The 19569-nt window shown below is 40.6% G+C and overlaps 1 protein-coding gene across 3 annotated transcripts in view; it reads right to left on the reverse strand.

The window, feature by feature from the left end:
• The window catches only part of MCF2L2 (MCF.2 cell line derived transforming sequence-like 2), a 396533-nt gene that overhangs the window by 232081 nt on the left and 144883 nt on the right, over window positions 1-19569 (reverse strand). For all 3 annotated transcript variants that reach the window (XM_075861683.1, XM_075861681.1, XM_075861682.1), the window contains exons 10-11: window positions 14843-14962; window positions 156-347 (exon numbers count right to left, since the gene is read on the reverse strand). In XM_075861683.1, the coding sequence (XP_075717798.1) occupies window positions 156-347; window positions 14843-14962 (312 nt within the window). The remainder of the gene's footprint in view (window positions 1-155; window positions 348-14842; window positions 14963-19569) is intronic.

Raw genomic sequence — 19569 nt, forward strand, 5'->3', positions numbered from 1 at the left:
ATAAGTCAGATTAACATGAACTATAGCTTTCTATACACAATTTTTAAATAATATACAATAATACTTATCCAGTACTCAAAATAGCTACTGCCGCCAGATACAATAGCTCAAATACTACTCCAACACCGTAATCAACAATAAGACATATGACTTACCTTGTCAAGTTGCTGGTGTAGCTCCAAAGATTTTCCCAGGATGTCATACTTTTTCTTGGTTTCATTGGTAAAGTCATCACAGATGCGCCTCAGTTCTATGCATTTTGGTCTAATAGAGTCCACAGCATAGTGGTTATTTTGTATCAGCTGATCTCCATGAAGAGCGTGTAGCTGGGCTTTCTCCAGTATGCCCTGGTAATAAACCAAGATAACAACACAACTGAAGGAAAATGATCAAGTAAAAATGTTCACACTTTCAAATAGAAGAGTACATCAAGAAGTGTATGCTACAAATACATCGTTTTAGTGCAATTTTTGTATACACAAACCAGCAATACATCTTCAAATAGTTTTCATACTACACGAAGCTGATTGTAGGACAACTTTTGTACAGCGCTGCAGAATACGTTGGCGCTATATTGGTTAGTTATACCCATTTTCCTATAAATATTTTGTATGAGATCCAAGTACTGATGTTATGACCGATGGAGGAATAATTAAAAAAATTATACAGTTTTGGTGGAAACTGTTAAAACATCAGTGATAAACTACGAATCTTTTCCCCCGGTGCAGTGTGTGCTATATTTATCACCCGCGTGCACACCCTATTGGCGAATTTGGTACAGGGGTTAAAACAACACCAGGTCAGACATGGCATTTTTTTTCTCTACTTTTCTAATCAGAACAGTGGCAAAACAACTTGAATACAAATATCGTATTTTTCACTTTGCACTGGTGGCAAACACAACATTTACATATACAGCCCTATTGTAACACCACTATGTAATGCCTCATGCGCACGACAGTGTGCGCCGGCCGAGTCCTGTCATTGATCCGTGGAAAGATAGGACATGTCCTATCTTTCCACGGATCGGAGAATCGGGTCCGTGAAAACGGACCCGATTCATCCGCTAAACTGAATGGGTCCGTGAACACTATCGGGTGCCACTCTGATGCCATTAAAAACGGCCAGAGTGGCACATCGGTCATGTGCAACTGGCATTACAGCCTGAACCGCTTCACACCTCTTACATTGTGAACTCCTGATATTGGACACCAGCCATATTCTTAAATGCATTTTCACTGTAATATATCACTAAAGTATATATTTCTATAGTAAATTGAAAATGTTTTTTTTGGACTCTGTATTAGGTTCTTTAGGGCCGGTTCACATCAGCGTTCGCTTTTCATTCAGGGGTTCCGTTGGGTGAACCCCATTAACGGAAAGTCAAACGGAAACTTTAGCTTCCGTTTGCATCATCATTGATATCAATGGTGACGGAAACATTGCTAATGGTTTCCATTTGTCACCATTCTGGCAGATTTCCGTTTTTTTTGACGAAATCAATAGCGCAGTCGAAACCTCAGAACGAACCCCTGAAAGGAAAGTGAACGCTGATGTGAACCGGCCCTTATTGAACTCATGGTTTGTTTTATATATGTTGAACATTTTTTTTCCCTATATTTAGATTTTCTACATAATTGAGGGTCAGTAGATATATTTAAAATGGACCCAGTCCACATTGGATTTTTTTTTAAATAGATCGCAATACTGTACAATCATAAAAACAGCCATACTCACCTCACCGATCCCGAGTGAGTGATTGGCTGCAGTGGTCACATATCCCCCTTTCGACACGTCATCACTGCAGAAGAAAGTAGAGACCAACGGGGACCAGGAGCAGTAAGGGCATGGCCAGACATGGCAGAATTGCTCTGGAATCCGCAGCGGACATTTTCTCCATTGGTTTCCACACCTTTTTAGTTAGGTTCGTGCACACGTGGCGGAAAACTCCGCTGCGGACCATAGGCTGCGGTGCGTAATTTGGTGTCCGCAGCATACACTGGCTTTTACGGACGTGTAGCGGACTTGTTGCGAACTTATTGCGGAATTTCTCCATTGACTTCAATGGAGTTTCAAAATTCCGCAATGAAATCCGCAGATGTTATGTGTGTTGCGTTGCATATTGGTTTTACAAACAGGATATTTCTTCATTCTGGCTGGACCTATGTGTTTCGAGGTCTATAGCCAGACTGAGATGAAATGTTTTAAAAGACAGCAGGAAGTACTCTTCACCTGAATCCGCAACGACTAATCCGCAGCAATTTACTGCACATTTTAGGCAAAGCCGCTACAGAATCTGCAACGCAGATTATGTGCGGCATTGATGCGGACAGTGTCGGCAGAAATACGCCACGTCTGGCCATGCCCTAAGAGATCGGTGAGGTCAGTATTTTATTTGAATTTTTTATACACAAGGAGTGCAGGTTATCATTTAATTACATTTTCATATATAAGGGTGTATTCAGAAGTGCAAATAAAAATTGTGGCAAAATCAGTTCGTTTAAATGGCTGACAAGTTTTTTCTTTTTTTTTCTTTTATGCTTGATACAAATAATGGATCAGATGAGTGGGTCATCAAATTTCAGAAGGCTCAAGTGCGAAGTGAACTTTATATACTGGTAAACCACACAGTCTGTCAAACAGTTGCAGAATAATACCTCAACAACTACATCTATTATTTAGAAACTTTAGGCTGGATTAGCACATCGTTTATTTGTTGCAGATTTTAATGCAGATTTTTGAGCCAAAGCCAGAAGTGGTTTCAAACCGAATGGGAAATACTAGTCCTTCTCAATGAATTAGAATATCATCAAAAAGTTTATTTATTTCAGTAATTCAATTCAAAAAGTGAAACTCCTATATTATATAGATTCATTACACACAGTGTGATCTATTTCCAGCATTTTTTTATTTTAATGTTGATGATTATGGATGACAGTTAATGAAAACCTAAAATTTAGTGTCTCAGAAAATTTGAATATTGGGTAAAAGTTCAAGATTGTAGACTCATGGTGTGACACTCTAATCAACGAATCAACACAAAACACCTGCAAAGGTTTCCTAAGCCTTTAAAAGGACTGGTCTGTTGCTCAGTGATCTAAAGTACTGTTTTCAGATGAAAGTAAATTTTGCATTTCATTTGGAAATCAAGGTCCCAGAGTCTGGAGGAAGAGTGGAGAGGCATCAATCCAAGTTGCTTGCGGTCCAGTGTGAAGTATCCATAGTCAGTGATGGTTTCGGGAGCCATGTCATCTGCCTGTGTTGGTCCACTGTGTTATATCAAGTCCACAGTCAGCGCAGCCGTCTACCAGGAAATTTTAGAGCACTTCATGCTTCCCTCTGCTGACAAGGTTTATGGAAATGCAGATTTCATTTTCCAGCAGGACTTGGCTCCTGCCCACACTGCCAAAAGTACAAATACCTGGTGTAATAACCACAGTATCACTGTGCTTGATTGGCCAGCAAACTCGCCTGACCTAAACCCCATAGAGAATCTATAGGATATTGTCAAGAGGAAGATGAGACACCAGACCCAACAATGCAGACGAGCTGAAGGCCAATATCAAAGCAACCTGGGCTTCCATAACACTTCAGCAGTGCCACAAGCTGATCGTCTCCATGCCACGCCACATTGATGACACCTCAGCAGAGCCACAGGCTGATCACCTCCATGCCACGCCGCATTGATAACACCTCAGCAGTGCCACAGGCTGATCGCCTCCATGCCACGCCGCATTGATAACACCTCAGCTGTGCCACAGGCTGATCACCTCCATGCCACGCCGCATTGATAACACCTCAGCAGTGCCACAGGCTGATCGCCTCCATGCCACGCCGCATTGATGCAGTAATTCATGCAAAAGGAACCCCAACCAAGTATTGAGGGCATATACTGTACATACTTTTCAGTAGGCCTACATTTTGGTATTAAAAATCATTTTTGAAATTGGGCTTATATAATATTCTCATTATCTGAGACACTAAATTTTGGGTTTTCATTAACTGTTAGCCATAATCATCAATATTAGAAGAAAAAAATGCTGGAAATAGATCACTCTGTGTGTAATGGGTTCAAAGGCCAGCAGGATATTGTCGTGTATTAAAAGAGGCATGGACTCGCAGGACAGGGATGTAATATTACCACTGTACAAAGCATTAGTGAGGCCTCATCTAGAATATGCAGTTCAGTTCTGGGCAAAAATACAAAGAAGAGCAACGAAGCTAATAAGGGGCATGGAGAATCTAAGTTATGAGGAAAGATTAAAAGAATTAAACCTATTTAGCCTTGAAAAAAACGACTAAGGGGGGACAAGATTAACCCCTTGAGTACCCAGCTCATTTTGGCCTTGAGGACCAGACCCATTTTTTCAAATCTGACATGTATCACTTTATGTGGTAAGAACTCCGGAATGCTTTTACCTATCCAATTGATTCTGAGATTGTTTTCTCGTGACACATTGGACTTTAGTTTAGTGCAAAAATTTGGTCGATAAATTCATTCCTTATTTGTGAAAAACACCAACATTTAGCGAAAATATGAAGAAATTATGATTTTTCCCATTTTAAATGTATCTGCTTGTAAAACAGATGGTAATACCACACAAAATACTTACCAATTAACATATCCCATATGTCTACTTTATGTTTGCATCGTTTTTTGAACATTCTTTTATTTTTCTATGACCTCACAAGGCTTAGAACTTTAGCAGCAATTTCTCATATTTTTAAGAAAATTTCAAAAAGCGATTTTTTCAGGGACGAGTTCAGTTCTGAAGTGGTTTTGAGTGCCCTATATATTAGAAACCCCCATAAAACACCCCATTTTGAAAACTGCACCCCTCAAAGTATCTAAAACAGCATTCAGAAAGTGTTTCAACTCTTTAGGCGTGTTACAGGAATTGAAGGAAAGTAGAGCTGAAATTTTCAAATTTCATTTTTTTTTACAAAATTCATATGTAATACATTTTCTTCTGTACCACAGAAGGTTTTACCTGAGAAACGCAACTCAATATTTATTGCCCAGATTCTGCAGTTTTTAGAAATATCCCACATGTGGCCCTAGTGCGCTAATGGACTGAAACACAGGCCTCAGAAGCAAAGGAGCACCTCTTGGATTTTGGGGCCTCCTTTTTTCAGAATATATTTTAGGCACCATGTCAGGTTTGAAGAGGTCTTGTGGTGCCAAAACAGTGGAAACCCCCGAAAGTGACCCCCATTTTTTAAACTACACACCTCAGGGAATTTATCTAGGGGTATAGTTAGCATTTTGACCCCACAGGTATTTTGCTATATTTTCTGGAGTTAGTCTGTGAAAATGAAAATCTACTTTTTTTCTGGAAAAACGTAAAAATTTCTAATTTTTGCAAGAAATAAAGGAGAGAAAGCACCCCAACATTTGTAAAGCAATTTCTCGCGATTACGGAAATACCCCATATGTGGTAATAAACTGCTGTTTGGACCCACAGCAGGGCTCAGAAGGGAGGGAGCGCCATTTGGATTTTGGAGCTCTGATTTTACTGGAATGGTTTTCAGTGCCGTGTCACGTTTGCAACGCCCTGGAGGGACCTAAACAGTGGAATCCCCCCAAAAGTGACCCCATTTTGGAAACTATACCCCTCAAGGAATTTTTCTAGTGGTATAGTTATCATTTTGACCCCACAGGTTTTTTGCTGAATTTATTGGAATTAGTCTGTGAAGATGAAAAGAGACTTTTTTTTGGAAAAAACACAGAATTTTCTAATTTTTATAAGGAATAAAGGAGAAAAAGCACCTCAACATTTGTAAAGCAATTTCTCCTGATTACGGAAATACCCCATATGTGGTAATAAACTGCTGTTTGGACCCATGGCAGGGCTCAGAAGGGACGGAGCACCATTTGGATTTTGCAGCTCAGATTTTGCTGAATTGGTTTCTGGGGGCCATGTCGCGAGTCCCTGAAGTACCAGTACAGTAGAAATTCCCCAGATGTGATCCCAATTTGGAGACTATACCCCTGAAAGAATTAAATTAGAGGTGTAGTGAGCATTTTGAGCCCTCAGGTGTTTTATAGATTTTATTAGAATTGGTCCGTGAAATATAACCTGTAGCTTTAGCTCAGAATTTTTCATTTCCACAAGGAATACAGGAGAAAAGACACCCCAAAATGTGTTACACAATTTCTCCTGATTACGGAAATACCCCATATGTGGTTGTAAACGGCTATTTGGACATACGGCAAGGGTCTAAACGGAAAAAGTGAAATTTCGTTTTTGGAGTGGAGATTTTACAAAATTTGTTTTTGACGCCATGTTGCATTGCGCTGAGGTACCAGTACAGTGAAAACTCCCGAGAAGTGACCCCATTTAGGAAACTACACCCCTCAAGGAATTCATCTAGAAGTGTAGTGAGCATTTTGACCCCCAAAGGTTTTGCAGAAATTAGTGCACAGTGGATGTTGCAGATTGAAAATTGACATTTTCCACATATATGCTATTTCAGTGACCAATGCGTTGTGCCCAGCTTGTACCACTGGAGACATACGCCCCATAAATTGTTAAGCGGTTCTCCAGAGTACGGTAATACCCCATATGTGGTCATAAACCGCTGTTTGGGCACACTGCCAGGCCCAGAAGGAGCGCCATTTGGCTTTTGGAGCGCAGATTTTGCTTGGTAGTAGTTTTGTTTAGTGTTTTACTGGTGTTTCAGTTTATAATGTGGGGGCATATGTAATCTGTGCGGAGTACATACATTTTTTGCGTGACACACTGTCGTTTTTATTGGTACCATGTTTGGCTACGCGCGACTTTTTGATCACTTTTTATTCCATTTTTTTGGAAACAACGTGACCAAAAAAGGAAATTCTGCCATTGTTTTTTATGGTATTTTTTTTACGGTGTTCACCGTGCGGGATAAATAATATGATATTTTTTTAGGTCAGGCCGATACGAACGCGGCGATACCTATTATGTCTAGTTTTTGTCTTTTTTTTCATTTTTTTTCTAATTATAAAGGGCTTGATCAGGGAAACAAGGCGATTATTGTTTTTATTACGTAAAACTTGTATTTATTTATTTATCTAAAACTTTTTTTTTTACTTTTTTTTTTACTTTTTTTTCACTTTTTATTTTACACATACTAGGGGACTGGAAGATCTGATCTTCTGATTCCCTGCACAATACACTGCACTACTTCTGTATGTACTGATGTAGTGCAGTGTATTGTAACTGTCACTTTACAACTGACAGTTGAGCCTATTACGTCCTGCCTTGGGCAGGACCTAATAGGCTCCCGTACCTGGCAACCAGGAAGCCGTTGCTAGGCTTCCTGCTTGCCATTGCAACCATCAGAACCCCGCGATTTTTCGCGGGGGGGGGGCAATGGGGTGCAGAGGGAGCCCCCTCCCTCTGTATCAATCACTTAAATGCCGCTGTCGCTATTGACAGCGGCATTTAAGGGGTTAAACTACAGCGATCGGAGAGGACAGTGATCGCTGTAGTTGCAGTGGGATGTCGGCTGTATATTACAGCCGACATCCGATGAAGATGGAGCGAGCACAGCTCCTGTGCCCGCTTCATCCTCAGGGCGTTACTATACGCCCATTTTCGGGAAGGGGTTAATAAAAAGTGTTTTTTTTTTTTTTACACTGCTTTCTCTGATCTCCTCACGGATCTCACAGAAATGAGGAGATCAGAGAAAGTGACAGGAGCTTTCTCCTGCAGACGACGTCACAGACGGCTGTGATTGGTCAGTCTTCAGAGACTGACCAATCACAGCAATCGCCGGCATTGGGGACTGCTAATTGGTCCCCAGGCCGGTAGCAGAGACGGTTAGCTGTCAATGACAGCTGCCGCCGCTGTTCTGTCACTATGTGATTTCACATAGTGACAGTTTATTCCTGCGCCGTAATAGTACGTCGAAGGTACGCTGGCATAAGTGGCCAGCGACGTACTATTACGTCAAAGGTACGCAAGGGGTTAACTTATATAAATATATGAATGGCACATACAAAAAATATGGTGAAATCCTGTTCCATGTAAAAACCCCTCAAAAAACAAGGGGGCACTCCCTCCGTCTGGAAAAAGAAAGGTTCAACCTGCAGAGGCGACAAGCCTTCTTTACTGTGAGAACTGTGAATCTATGGAATAGCCTACCGCAGGAGCTGGTCACAGCAGGGACAGTAGATGGCTTTAAAAAAGGCTTAGATAATTTCCTAGAACAAAAAAATATTAGCTCCTATGTGTAGAAATTTTTCCCTTCCCTTTTCCCATCCCTTGGTTGAACTTGATGGACATGTGTCTTTTTTCAACCGTACAAACTATGTAACTATGTAACTATGTATATATAATATATGAGTTTCACCTTTTGAATTGAATTACTGAAATAAATTAACTTTTTGATGATATTCTAATTCATTGAGAAGGACTAGTATAAAGTAAGAACTTATACTTTTCTGTTCTCCTGGATCCACGACTGGCTTTGGATTCAAACTCTGCATCAAGATCTCCCAAAAAATCTGCAACGAATAAGCGGTGTGTGGATTCACACACAGCGTTCACTCGCGTTTTCAGTGGCGTTTTTCACACAATTTCTTTGCCCAAAAATGCTGTGGCCAGATGTAACGTTAACCCCTTAATGACCACCTATATATTTTCACGGCGGCCATTAAGGGTATTTATGCCACAGCGCCGCCTTTCCACTGCAGCGCTTTGGCATAAGATAGCGCCCCCGGGAGGCGCTTAAACTCCGTGCACGCAGCTATGGAGGTAGCTGAGGCCTCGGAGCACAGACCGAGGACCGTTTTGTCCGGTCCCCGGTCACGTGATCGCCGTTCACCGAATAACGGCGATCACCGCCAAACAGCGGCGGTTAGTTCTCTCTCTGCTCTCACAGAATATATTCTGTGAGAGCAGAGAGAAATAGTAAAAGTAAGTGCCAGCACTCCCTATCAGCCCACTCAATCACCCCCCATCCCTGATAATCAAAATGGCGCACGCATGTGCTGTTTGCATATTGCCAGTGCTGCCTGTGGCAGCATATGGCAAATAGTACCAGCCAGGGACCAATCTCAGTGGTCCCTGCTTACATGGACACTGTGATACCTATCACAGTGATCTATGTCAGTATATTTACAAATTACAGCCAGGACATGGGCTGTGTCTTCCTCTCCCTTCACTGTAATTGCTCTGTGAGAGGAGAGAGAGACGCTATAACCAAATCCTCAGCTGTATAAGTGAAGTGAAGAGAAAAACACCAACTTTTCAAGCCTGTGCCCCCTGATCACCCCGTTTGTGCGCCCTCATCCCCTGTGTGAGCACAAGTGATCAGTACGTTTTCTGGCAGCGTCAGGTTATATGACCTGTTAGCCACTTTTACGTAATTTTTTTTGTGCTGGTTTTAGGAATTTATTAACCTCGTAATAGGCAGGGAAAAAAAAGTTAGTAGCCTAACTGTTAAGGTCAGTTCACACAGTTTTTTGATACGTTTTTTGACGCGGAAACCGCGCCAAAAAACGGCCTAAAATGCCTCCTATTGAGTTCAATGGGAGGCAGAGGCGTTTTTTTTTCAGCGAACGGAAAAACCTTCTCGCGGGAAAAAGAAGCAACATGCCCTATCTTCGGGCGTTTACGTCTCTGACCTCCCATTCACATCAATGAGAAACAGAGAAAGCGTATTTCGCTGCGTTTTTGCCCATCGGCGCTCAATGGCCACGGGCGAAAAACTACGTGAAAAATGCGATAAACGGCTTGCAGGCAGATCAAAATCTGCCTCAAAATTCCAAACGGCCTGCAAAAAACTCGGTGTGAGCATACCCTTACAGTTCTACCAAAATAATGGCTCGGAGATTGTTTAGTGCGGAGTGTTCTGGGATCCCGCAATTTCATTTTCCCCCAGGTACTGCAACTGTCAGTAACCCCAGGAATAAAAGCGAATTTTACTAATTATACCCCTTTGGACTTCTTCCACATATTTGTCAGTGACCAAGTCCTGGAGTTAATTGTCCAACAGACAAATATCTATGCAAGACAATTTATTGCACAGAAACCAACATCCCTCTCATCATGGACAACCACTGGTGGCCCTGAGCTTAAATTTTTTTTTAGGCCTAACTCTAAATATGGGGTTGGTCAAATAGCCAACTGTCCGCTCCTACTGGGCATCAAGAGCTGTCCATGCTACCCCTGTATTTGCAGCAGTTATGTCCCGACACTGATATGAATCCATAATGCACTTCATGCATTTTACAGATAACTCCCAAGTGCCCCAGAACCCAGGCTACGATCGCCTTAATAAATTGAGACCTTTAATTTCCCTCCTACAAGAATCTTTTCTTAAATCCTACATCCCAGATCAAAATTTATCGGTGGATGAATCTCTGATGAGCTACAAAGGCAGTCTTTCATTCCGGCAGTTCATCCCCTCCAAAACGTGCCAAATATGGTGTTAAACTATATAAGGTGTGCGAAAGCAGAACAGGGTACACCTGCGTTTTTTTTTATTTATGAAGGCAAATACTGCCAAATTAATCCCCAAGGCTGCCCAGAGACAATTGGCACATCCGGCAAAATTGTGTGGGACCTAATGGTGCACCAAGGGTACCATGTGTACACAGATAATTTTTATAGCAGTGTCCCCCTTTTTAAATCCCTCCATGCTGCAAATACAGGGACCTGCGGGACAGTCCGTAAAAATAGGGTGGGATTCCCAAAACAATTGGTGTCCAGATGTGTGGAAAGAGGGAGTCATTTGCACTGGCAAGCGAGCAGTTACTTGCAGTTAAGTGCAATGATAAGGACGATGTCTATATGTTGTCCACTCTGCATCCAGAGACCACGGTTGCAGTTAGAGAGAGGGGGCCACCATGGAAAAGCGTAAGCTTGTCTGTGTGATAGACTACAATAGATTCATGGGGGGTGTAGATCTGTCGGACCAGGTACTTCAATCTTATTTGGTGAAGCGTAAGACCAGGGACTGGTACAAAAAGGTAGCAATCTACCTAATTCAGATTGCTACCTATAATGGGTTTGTACTTTATAAAAAAAAAACAAGGAACGCTCACCTTCCTCCAGTTCCAGGAGGAGGTTATGGAGCGTCTCCTATTTGACTCCAATGCCCCTACAAAACCCTATGAATCTGAGGATGTGCGAAGACTTTTAGAGCGCCAATTTCTTCACCCCGTCCCTTCCACCGAGATGCAAATATATCCCCAAAAAAGGTGCCGGGTTTGTAGTAAGCATGGAAGGAGGAGGGATAGTCTATTCTACTGCCCGATGTGCCCATCTCAACCAGGACTCTGCAACTACCCCTGTTTTGAAACGTACAACACAGTTTACAATTATTAGTTTTATTTAGGGAACACCAAAATGCGGGAGGTGGGTCTTTTTAGGAAGTCAATTTTAATTTATATTTTCATTTTAGTTTGTGGGCTTTCAAAGTGGGGAGGAATTATTTTGGGAGAGGTAGTAGAGTTTATTTTTTCAGAAAATATTTTACCCCTTTCATATTTTTGACCATTTTGTTTCTTTTGACTGTTGTCCTGCCGAACAAAACTGTTATTTTTTAAAATATTTTTTTTATTTGGAGGATCTAATAATCGAGCTGTTCCTAATCAATACACTATGGGCTTTACTACATTCAGGATTTTGCAGGATCTTGCTCCTGACAATGCTTCTGGAAATACTGACATCATTTTGGGGATTAGTGATCCTTTACTGTTCCTATAGATGGTTTTGGACACTGCCCCTTTATATATTCTGTAGGTGATTTGATGTTTTGTACAAATAGCGGTTCTTACCTTGACAGGCAAGGGCCTGTTATGGTGTACCACGTCGCTTGGTACGTTTATCTCTTATATATGGATTGATGGGGCTAAAGAGACGTTGTATGACCAGTCACTATGAAAAATAACTTGTTATTATAGCCCTATAGCTGTTTTTCATCTTGTGAATAAGCTCGAGTTTGCCGCATAGTTGGATACATTTTCCTCCTTTTTTATATATATATTGCCCTTCTCTCCAGTACAGTTTATTTTCCCGATATAATTTATTATATATAAGACCAGAATGCTGTTCATAACAACATCAGAGTGACACAAATGTGGGACAACTGCTTTGTTAGCAAGACATAGTCATATGGACAGTCAAATGCATTTTTAGGAACATGCCTCCCTTATAAGAACGTAGCGTCGCTTTTCTTCTTTATGTCCCCCAAAGATAAGAATGTGACATTCATTTGTCTAACGCATTAGCCGATTTAAAGATTTTTCTCCCATTTCATGTGAAAATGTATTCAAAATTTGAAGAAAACTATATATACCCATATTCCCTGAGATAATTCCCATTAATTCCTCCTATAAAAATGTTGCCTTCAGCATGCTCATTACACCCATAAATAAATACTGTAAAGGGAATGTGTCGCTAGAAAATTATTATTTATTTTTTTAGTTAAACAGTTAGTGTATAAATGATTAAACATTGTTCTAATTTTTTTAATTTTTTCACGAGTCAGGAAATACTATAAATTAGATTCTAATTTATAAAATTTCCCAGTGCTGGTCACTAGAGGGAGCAGTTCCCAAAATTGCAGCATTGTCAATGTGGTAAAGCAACCACATTGCTTTATGCTGCAAAATTTGAGAAGACACATAGCGTCCTCAAACAATCCCCCCTCCTTTATCCTGGCTAGTGCCAGGAGAAAGGAGGGGATTGAACGGTCAAACCTCCTACACTGCCATTTTTTGAGCGAACACACAGTGTAGTAGGTTTACATACAGTAGTAATCAAACACTAAAACATGTACATACACCGAAATAACTTACCTGCTCCTGCCGCCGCCGCTCCCTCCGGTCCGTCCGCTCCCTCCGCTCCAAGTGCTTGCATTAGAACACAAGTTTGGAAGCCACGACCGGAAGTAGTAATCTTACTGTTCGGCCGCGGCTTCCGGTCCACAAGAAAATGGGGCCGGACGTCGCTCGGCCGAAGACCTTCCATTTGGACTGTGTGGGAGCGGCGCATGCGCCGTTCCCACACAGACGGCATACGCTATAGTGAATGGAACGGCTCCCGTTCGCATTCTCTATCGGGCTGTATGTGCCGTATTCCATGTCTGTATGTGTCGTTAATCGACACATATAGAGATCCAAAAAAAAATGGCAGCCCCCATAGACAAGAAAAAGTTCAAAAATAAAAAAAAGTAAAACACAAACACACAAATAAATATTTTTTTTTAAAATAAAACACTAAAAGCAAATTGATATAAAAAAAATAAATTTCGCGACACCCTTCCTTTAAGGGGTCTAGTTTTCTAAATGGGCTCATTTATGGGGAGTTTCTATCATTCTGGCAGCTGAAAGCCTCTCCAAATGTGCAGTGGGGCATAGAACATTTTCAAGCAATATGTGTCCTGAAAGTCACCGGGTGCTCCCTTCCTTTTGGGCTCTGCTGTGTGTCCAGGTAGCGCATTAGGGCCACAATGGGCGTTTTAGTTTTTTTGAACACAGGAGAAACAGGGTGATAGATTTTGGGGTGTGTTTCTTCATTCTCATGTTTGCTTTACAAAGAAATCTATCTTTAAAATTATATATTTGTGAAAAAAGTGGAATTTAAATTATTTTCACCTGATTTGCATTAAATTTAGCAAAAAACTGTGGGGTCAAAATTCTCACTACACCCCTAGATAAATACCTTAAGGAGTCTAGTTTTCCAAATGGGGTAATTTATGGGGGTTTCCATTATTCTAACACCTGTGAGCCTCTGAAAACTTGGCTTGGTACAGAAAAACAAAATGTACCTCAAAATTTATAAAATTATGATTCAATTTGTAAGCCTAATAAATTGTTCAAAATGTTTTGTTTATTTCAAAAGTGTTGCCAAAATAATGTAAAGAGATAGGAATATATATTTAATTTAAAAAAATATGTACAGTATGTGTGTACATATGTGACATATTGCAGTTCAAATTAGAGGCGAATGTAAATTTTTACACAATTTCCAACATTTTTGGACTTTTGCATTAATTTACGCAAATCGTATCCGTTTACTTTTACCACCTAAATAAAGTACAACATGTGACGAGAAAACAATGTCAGAATTACTTGGATATGTAAAACTATTGCAGAGTTATTGTCTGATAGCTAGACATACCAGATTTGAAAAATCTGGCTTGGTCAATTAAGGTCCAAACAAGCTTGGTCAATAAGGGGATAAAGTCTATGGTAAAATCTGAGTGAGCCTACATACACAGCGTTTTGGTTTGTGCCAATTTTGTAGTGTTTTTCGGTCAGTCACCTTTTTTTAAAATTCAGCATTGTCTAAGTATGGCATTTAAATTGCGCAAGTACAAAATTATACTTATTAAAAAAAAAAAAAACACCCAAAAATGTTACATTTAAAAAAAAACAAAAAAACTGGCATTTATAAATGTGTTTTTTTCATGCAGTTTAAAACCCCAGACAAAACCCCTGTGGGAAGGAGGAGGTTTAGTTCCTCTTAGAAGCTGTGTCTTTCCTTTCCGGTCATGTTCATCAGAATAGCATGGCAACATTTGGGAAGAAACTGGATTCGTCACTTGCTCGTTTCTGTAAGACATTCTCTGCTAAGCTTGGTACAAAACAGCTGTCCCATATAGGGGGACATCTATAGAAGGGGGACATAGACTACAATAATGTTGGTTGAAACCTTTTATAAGGTTCTTGAATGGGGATTACACAAATGACGCCTATGAACTGTGACAACAGTGTTGTCACCTATCTCAATATATAACATTGTGGGTTTCCATTATCGTCCCTTTCTAATATTGCCCACTTCCTGTCCAATGGTTTTTGGGTTTTTTACCCCTAGTGGATGGATGAATGATTTGCAATGTTTACCTGTCCTTTCTCCTCCTGTTTCTTTAACTCTTTGAGAAGTTGCTCGACTCTTGACACACTGTCTCCTATGTCTGTAAAGGAAGCTTGAGCATCCATCAGGGCATCCAGTGTGAGCTTCAGCTATAAAGAAAAAAAAAAAGATGATGCTCAGTATATCTTAGTATATCTCATTGCTCTTCCTTCAATATTAGGTTCCAATATTTGAAAAACAAACACCCCAATTTTATACACAAAATGTATTGACTTAACAGTGAAGAAAAATTTTATTACCATAACTATACTCCCGTACTTTCTTTCTCATACATACACATTTCCTAGCCTTAGTAGCCTTAGTTTGACCATTGACACAGATCAAGACCCCGTGAAAATAAGTCTTTTGATGCACAAATATATAACAGGACAATATAGGAAGCTGTCTAATGTTCTTTTTATACTCAGACCTGAATAATGAGGGATACAGCATGTCTACAGGCACACATTTTTTTTTACTAGCATAGAAATGGTAATTGTGGTAAGATCAATAGATCCAAAGATGATTGTAAGTTAAAGGCTATGTAAGCCTTTGAAAGGAATTTTATTTTTTAATAAAAACGTGTATCAGTGTGTTTTGTGTAACTTTGTAAATACTTTTTATTAAAATAATTTTTACTTTTTTAGATACAGCTGCTCTGTATTCTCTATACAGAGCAGCTGTATTCAGCGCTATTCACTGAACCCGTCAGTCCCGCGGACCTGACTGGTTCAGTCCCCGTGGGTCCCGGGTGTCTCTGACACGCAGGATTCACCTGTTATCCAGCACATCTAAGTTCATAACTTAGCTGATTGGACAGTGTCAGAGCACTAAGTATCACGCGCCCTGCCCTTTCCATGAAAAGGAAAGCCCCATTGCCAGTACAGAGGCTAATTTACATATCGGGCGCCAATAATAACGGCACCGATATCTCAGAAACGGAGAAGGCTAGAGGTCGTTTAAAGTCACACAAGGTCTGTGCAGCAGTGCCTATAACATGGTGCACTCAGCTGTACATTTATGGGCTAGTGAAAGGTTTTCTTTAAAGAGGCTCTGCCACCAGATTATCAAATCCCTATCTTCTATTGAATGTGATCGGCGCTGCAATGTAGATAACAGCAAAGTTTTTTTTTTTTAAAAACTATCATTTTTACCCAAGTTATGAGCAATTTTATATTTATGCAAATGAGCTTTTCAATGGACAACTGGGCGTGTTTTCTCGTTTTACCAACTGGGCGTGTATTGTGTTTTTACCAACTGGGCGTGTATTGTATTTTTACCAACTGGGCGTTGTGAATAAAAGTGTATGACGCTGACAAATCAGCATCATACACTTCTCATCGTTCCCACCCAGCTTCTTTCACTGCAGACACAGCTTGACGTCACCCACAGGTCCTTCAACCTTGTCGTCGGACAAAGAAGATACATCGGCTCCAGGCGTCCAAAAGGTTAATATGCTCGTCTCTAGGGAGTTTACTATGCTTACCTGCACATGGTGATGCTGCTGCAAATTCAACTGTACGCCTAAAGCTGATGTGTCTTCTCTCTTCCGACGCCAAGTTTGAAGGACCTGTGGATGACGTCACGCTGTGTGTCTGCAGTGAAAGAAGCTGGCTGGGAATGATGACGTCACCCACAGTTCCTTCAACCTTGACGTCGGAAGAGAGCAGACACATCAGCTCCAGGCGTACAGTTCAATTTGCAGCAGCATCACCATGTGCAGGTAAGCATAGTAAACTCCCTAGAGACGAGCATATAAACCTTTTGGACGCCTGGAGCCGATGTATCTTCTTTGTCCGACGACAAGGTTGAAGGACCTGTGGGTGACGTCACACTGTGTCTGCAGTGAAAGAAGCTGGGTGGGAACGATGAGAAGTATATGATACTGATTTGTCAGTTTTTTATACAATTCTATTCACAACGCCCAGTTGGTAAAAACACAATACACGCCCACTTGGTAAAATGAGAAAACATGCCCAGTTGTCCATTGAAAAGCTCATTTGCATAAATCTAAAATTGCTCAAAAATAATCGTTTTTAAAAAATAAAAAAAACACTTTGCTGTTATCTACATTGCAGCGCCGATCACATTCAATAGGAGATAGGGATTTGATAATCTGGTGACAGAGCCTCTTTAAGGACAACAAAGTAAAGGTAATGGAGCGTTCATCACAAAGCCCTAACCTTAATCTCATAGAAAATGTATGGACAGAACTGAAAAAGAATCTGTGAGCAAGGAGGCCTACAACCTGACTCGGTTACATCAGTTCTGTCAGAATGGAGGGGCCAAAAAAAGCTTGTAGAAGGCTACACAAAACATTTGACCCAAGGCAGAACATGGCAATGCCACCAAATACTAACCACGTGTATGTAAACTTCTGAGCCACTGGGATGTAATAAAATAAATAAAAGCTGAAATAAATCATTGATCCTAACGGACCAAAAAGAGGGAATGTGTACTAAGATTAAATGTCAGGAATTGTAAAAAAATGAGTTTTACTGAATGTGGCTAAGGTGTATGTAAACTTATGACTTCAACCGTATCCCTTCATTGCTACCTCAGACAGTTAAATGCATAGGATTAGCCTTGATCATTCTAATACTGAAATGCATATACAAAGATGTACGTATACTAGATACAGGCCCTATCTGCCTTAGGGTAAATGTATATATGAGCTCTCTCCAACAGAATTCAATAGAAACAACAAAACAAAAACTCTAGTTAAACGGTGTAAGGGGATATGACTGCAGAAACTATGATCTCAGGTCACAAACATTACAAGCTGAACATCCTGGCTGAACCTACTATGTCCATTATCAAAACTATTTGAACACTTTCAATAAAGTAAGAAATGAAACAGACTGTGTAACTGGCTTTGTGTTTATACCCTGATAAATATTATACAGGACGGATTAATTATTTGCTACACTAATAAAATAACATTTTTACCATTCCAGAACACCACATTTACCCGTGCAAACAGTTTATACGCAGAAGGTTAACCCCTTAGTGATCGCCAATAAATCATTTGATGGCGGCCACTAAGGGGCCTTAGGCTAAGTTGCTGCCATTTTTTTTATAGCAGCCTAGTCTAAGCCATGCACTGGTGTCTGGTTCTGGGTGGAGCAAGCGATCAGCTGTCTAACAACAGCCAAGCTCCTGCTCTAACGGCGAGGATCAGAGAAACATCCGATCTTGGTGGTTTAACCCCACCTAAGAGATCTACAGAGGGAGGGAGGGGGCTCCTTCTGTAAGTCCATTGGTGCTGATGGGGTGCCATGGCAGCTGGGGACATTATAGAGGCCTCTAGGTCTGCCATGTACGGAAGCCTATTCTGCCAGGTTCTGCCAGTGCAAAACTAACAGAAAAATACATTGCAATACATAATGCCGTTTTAGTAGAATGTAAGGCAAAGAAACCAGATTGTAAGGGGTCCATTAGAGAGTTAGTACAGAGGAAATTTGACCAGACCTGTTCACACCAGACATTCTAGAAGTTTGGAAGTAAAGGGAAGGTTAGAAACTGGGCGATAACAGGGGACGAGGGGTCAAGAGATTCTTCTTCTTTAGAATTAGGGTGACTAGAGCATAGTTAAAAGACAAACGGAAAGTTCCAGATGAGAGGGAGGTTGAAAATGTTGGTCAGTGGGGAATGACAGCTGGTGACACAGCACGGACATGATGTGAGGGGGGACAGGTGGTTAGACAGATAGAGGATAGAAGTGCAAAGACCTCTTCCTCTGTAACAGGGTCCAATAAAGAGAAGGTGCAAGGTGGGACACGGGAGTTGTTTATTTTTTATATTTTGTAACATTTTATTTAACTTTTTTCAAAATTTTTTATTTTTAGTCCCACCAGGGAAATTTACCATGCGATCGATGATATAATACACTGCAATACTTCTGTCACTGAGTTTTACACTGACTTGCATCCTGGAATGCCCTGCCTCTGGCATGGCCTAATAGGAGTACAAAAATGGCAGACCTGTGGGCCTTCATTAGAAGGTAGGATTTATTCTATAAATCTCAGCCAGCATGGAATCTAGTGCCAGCCATTCTATTTTCTTCTTTCTGCACGAATATGACCACAGGGATCTGTGCTGGAACAATAAATTGCAAGGGATCAAGCCCTGTAGCTTCCAGTTAGTTGATGAAAGAGCAGCAGGTGAAATAGGTAACTTATCCGTGAGGAATAAATAATGTCATATATTGCCCATGATGCCAATGGCTAGTCTACAGATCCACTGATAAACATACATCCATTTAGTGTGCATGTAGAACACGTTTGGAAATAGTAATGGAAGTATATGTACTTGAAACCAGATACACTGGGACTTTGATCTGCTAAATATGGTAAATTGTATTTCATGATTACATAAATGCCCTAGTTTAAATATTTTTTATAATGTGCAATTTAAGAAAAATGGGAAATAGCTTTGTATCCTCATTTGTGGTTGAGGATACAGGCACAAGCCACGCAGCCACGCTTCTCTTCTCTAGTGTTCAGCCTTTTCATAGGGACCCAAATCAGTATATACATCAATGTCCACATCATGATTACAATATTGAAAATCACTTAGGATGTGGACATTCATAAATGCTGATTTGGAGCCACACAATAAACCTACGACACAGCTGACCTACCAGAGCAAGGGCAGAAAGTGGGCCTAATTACAACTGTATGGACCAGTGATGCGTTATCAATACACACATTGATTT

This window comes from Rhinoderma darwinii, chromosome 4 (assembly GCF_050947455.1).
Source record: "Rhinoderma darwinii isolate aRhiDar2 chromosome 4, aRhiDar2.hap1, whole genome shotgun sequence".
In the NCBI taxonomy this organism is placed as follows: Eukaryota; Metazoa; Chordata; class Amphibia; order Anura; family Rhinodermatidae; genus Rhinoderma; species Rhinoderma darwinii.